Source organism: Dendroctonus ponderosae, unplaced genomic scaffold, assembly GCF_020466585.1.
Source record: "Dendroctonus ponderosae isolate FM_Combo_2020 unplaced genomic scaffold, Dpon_F_20191213v2 Dpon_F_20191213_8, whole genome shotgun sequence".
In the NCBI taxonomy this organism is placed as follows: Eukaryota; Metazoa; Arthropoda; class Insecta; order Coleoptera; family Curculionidae; genus Dendroctonus; species Dendroctonus ponderosae.
Genome location: NW_026019016.1, coordinates 12225955 through 12229358, shown reverse-complemented (window position 1 = coordinate 12229358; position 3404 = coordinate 12225955). Strand labels below are relative to the sequence as shown.

General features: G+C 35.9%; 2 protein-coding genes across 5 annotated transcripts in view; one reads left to right on the top strand and one right to left on the bottom strand.

Moving 5' to 3' along the window:
* The window catches only part of LOC109542474, a 48251-nt gene that overhangs the window by 31553 nt on the left and 13294 nt on the right, over positions 1–3404 (top strand). The window contains exon 1 of one of the 4 annotated variants that reach the window (XM_048668986.1): positions 2537–2649. The exons of 2 other annotated variants lie outside the window; for them this stretch is intronic. In XM_048668986.1, the coding sequence (XP_048524943.1) occupies positions 2614–2649 (36 nt within the window). In that variant the 5' untranslated portion in view covers positions 2537–2613. Of the gene's footprint in view, positions 1–2536; positions 2650–3404 lie in introns of those variants that run through there. One more of the 4 variants, XM_048668989.1, reaches the window with a different exon arrangement.
* Positions 1–3404, bottom strand: part of LOC109541942 (flotillin-1) — a 65933-nt gene that overhangs the window by 54464 nt on the left and 8065 nt on the right. The window lies entirely within an intron of this gene.

The window sequence follows — 3404 nt, the reverse complement described above, 5'->3', positions numbered from 1 at the left end:
GGCCTGAATTTGTTGAAGCATTACTTTAACGAGCGGTTTAAGAAATTCTAGAAATTTATGGGGCTGTCTGAATTCACTGTAATTTTGAGCACTCGTAGCATGGGGTTTCTTCTAGTAACAGTTAAAATTTCAGACGTAAATTTGTTTGAGTTTGGGAGTTATTAATTTTTTAAACAAGGCCTGAATTTATCGAGACATTACTTGAACCAGCGGTTTAAAAAGTTCTAGAAAATTAGTCGAATGTCTGAATGAATTGCAACCTTGTGCACTTGTGTCCCAGCGTTTCTTCCATTAATATTTGAAACTTCAGGCTTTTATTTGCCCGAGTTTGGGAGTTTTGATAAAATTCTGAATTTTAATCAGCGGTTCAAGAAATTCTAGAAAATCAGTGAGCTGCCTGAATTAATTGCAACTTTGGGCACTTTCCCCTTCGGCTTTCGTCTACTAATATCGAAAGATTCAGCCTTTCACTTACAATCGTTTCTGAGTTATGGATTTTTAAACCAAGGCCTAAACTTATTATGTCGTAACGTTGATTTAACCAACTGTTTTAGAAATTCTAGAAAACCCTAATTAAATTACGAATTTGTGCATTTGCCACTCATAGTTTCAGCTCCTCATATTTAAAACGTCAGCCCTTCGGTTGCCCTAGTTTAGACGCGATGAATTTTTGAACAAAGTTGGCTGCATAATTTGAGGAAATTTTCAGCAATTTTTCTTGAAAATCTGGGGAAGAAATCGCGAAATTTTCAAATTGCACCGAATAAATTAGTTGAGTTTTTGTAATAGCATTTGCTGGTTTTTTCGCTAAATATGCATATTGTCATTTTATCTGATTTATCTCGAGCTCATAGTTTTTAATCAGCTCGAACCGAGCTGACACGGGGGCCAGGAGCGAAAGCGGCACAGTTGTATAAATTAGGTCAGACAGGCATACATAAAGCAGCCAACTATTATTAATTGTAGGTGAGATAAAGGCCATAATTTTCGCATTTAGAGGCCCCATTTCTGTTCTTTCCCATCCACATTCCTCCGCAATAAAAAGAGAACTGTTGAGATGAACTGGGGAGCATGCGGCCAAAGCTACCGAAGATCTGGATCTTGTTGAGATTTAAAGAGAAAATGCTGCTAATTAGTTTTTCCTGATTAAAATCTAGTGGTTTTCGTTCTTTTCCAAAACCGTTTTTTTACATCATTTTTGGGCACAAAGTTTCATGCTTTCTTGACCAATATTTTATCGACTTCTTGAAAATTGATGATGATGATGAGCTCATAAGTTCCAAAGAAATATCGATAATCTGCCGTTTCTTGTACAGGAAGAATACCATCAGCAAAATAATACTTTTCAAAAACCCGAATTAATTTTAAAACCTGCCGCATTCGAGCGTATATTTGAGGAAATTTCATCTGCCTGCAAAAGCACAGAGGAGTGATTATATGCAATTTTTAGCAGCTCTTCTTGCTTGTTCAGAGCGCTCCAGTCCGTACACATTAAAATTGTATGGTCCAGTTATGCGTCCCGAAAAGGTAATATTCTAAATTGCCATTTGCTTCTGCGTTTTGTGAAACTTTGCATATTTTCCCCACCGAAATCCTTCTAGCGATGTCCAGAATTTTTCGAGTTGATTCAACACTGATTAATCAAAAGACTGCCTTGGCAAACCTTTCGGACCAAAAAATACTCATGCCATTAAATTATCAAATTGAAAATCTACGAGCAGACGACGAATGTTCAGTGGAAATAATTGTTCTTGCTGGAATGCAGTAGCAAGATAGAGAAAAATATGGGCCGTAATGGGAGAAAAAATTAACCAATAATGCCACTAAATGCTTCTTGATCGAATAGTATCCGATGCTCAGATTCCGATGTGATTTATTGCCGATTGGAGTGGCTAAAGTTGCAAATACGGCTTCCAGTAATTAATCTGAATGCACCACATAAACTTATTAGAGATGGCTAATTCCGTATACGCTGCACATGCTGAGCGAATTAGTTCACACAGCTGAATATCGAGTGGAAGATTAATTGCCACATGAATTAATCGATTTTCCATCTTTGATCATGCAGATTTTCGGGGGTTTTCACCAGCAATCGATTCGACTTAAATGAAAGAAAACTGAAAACCCATGCGAATGTTTCCGTTGCATATAATATGAGCAGAATTGCTAATGTTTAATTAATTCAATTACGCAACTAATTAGCATGCAGGGCCGTTACGGCTCAGTCCAGATCCGTGCAGGTTGCAGGTGCAGAAAAACATTAGGCAATTAAATAATGCATAATTCCAATTGTAACAGGATTTTCAAAAAACAATCAAACTCTACCGTTAGCTCGTATTAACATTAATTTTTCCATGTGCTGAAATCGTTTGAAAGTGCAAATAAAGCATGCATATAAAATTCAATTAACTATTTGGGTATTTAAGTTGCATTTTTTGTCTCACTGAGTTTACCAAAGTTTTTATATTAAAAAAAAACCGTCTAAACGGCGACAAGACAGTTTATATCAGTCGAAATCAAAATATCGAGCGATGCGGGCCGGATAGTTTCGGTTCTTTGCCTAAAAGTGTCTTTTTATGAATTATTTACGTCCACTCTGTTCAGTGAAATAGAATGCTGAAGCGTCGGAATAGACGATTTTATTTACAGGTAAAAATGTACTTTTCACATTTCCAAGCATCGTTTCAACATAAGAAAAACCGGGCTCAAACTCGACTAATTTTAAGCTAAATCGCCTTAGACAATAGTCATTCATTCACTCACTGTATCTAGCTCTGTAAACACAAAAAAAAGTGAAACAGTTAAGTAAATAGCGTCTAATTGTGTCCGAAACCTCAATAAATGTTGAATAAGAATGCTAAAAATGCTCGATTTAATGCACTGTTACTACTAATGACAAAAATCTACATATAATCGGATCAGGTTTTTGTTTAATTAACAGCTGCAAATAGTTTAAATATCTATACATCATTTAATAAAACGTGCAGCCCCATAAACTAACGGTCACAATTACATGCTTTAATTAGCGCTTTAATTAACTGTAACACTTTTTCTTGTGTACAACAGAGCTAAATAGTCGGTATTGACATTATCAGTGCAGAAGACCTTGGGCTTATTACAAGAATCTCAATATTTAGACTTCGCTGCGGCTTTTACGACTAGGAAAAGCGCATTGGTTAAATATACCGAGTTTAATGGAGGTTGTCGCACAAAAAAACATTAAATTCTGCCAATTTACAGGTCTATGAAAGCATGTTTATGTGTGTCTGAACACGGATGAGAGGAAAGTTTTGAAAATTTCTCAAAATTCTCTAAACCAATTTAGAAACTCCCAATTTGCAGGAATGAACAAACCATATTCAAACTATGCTGAGACAAACAATCAGGGTTCAATCTATCGCAGT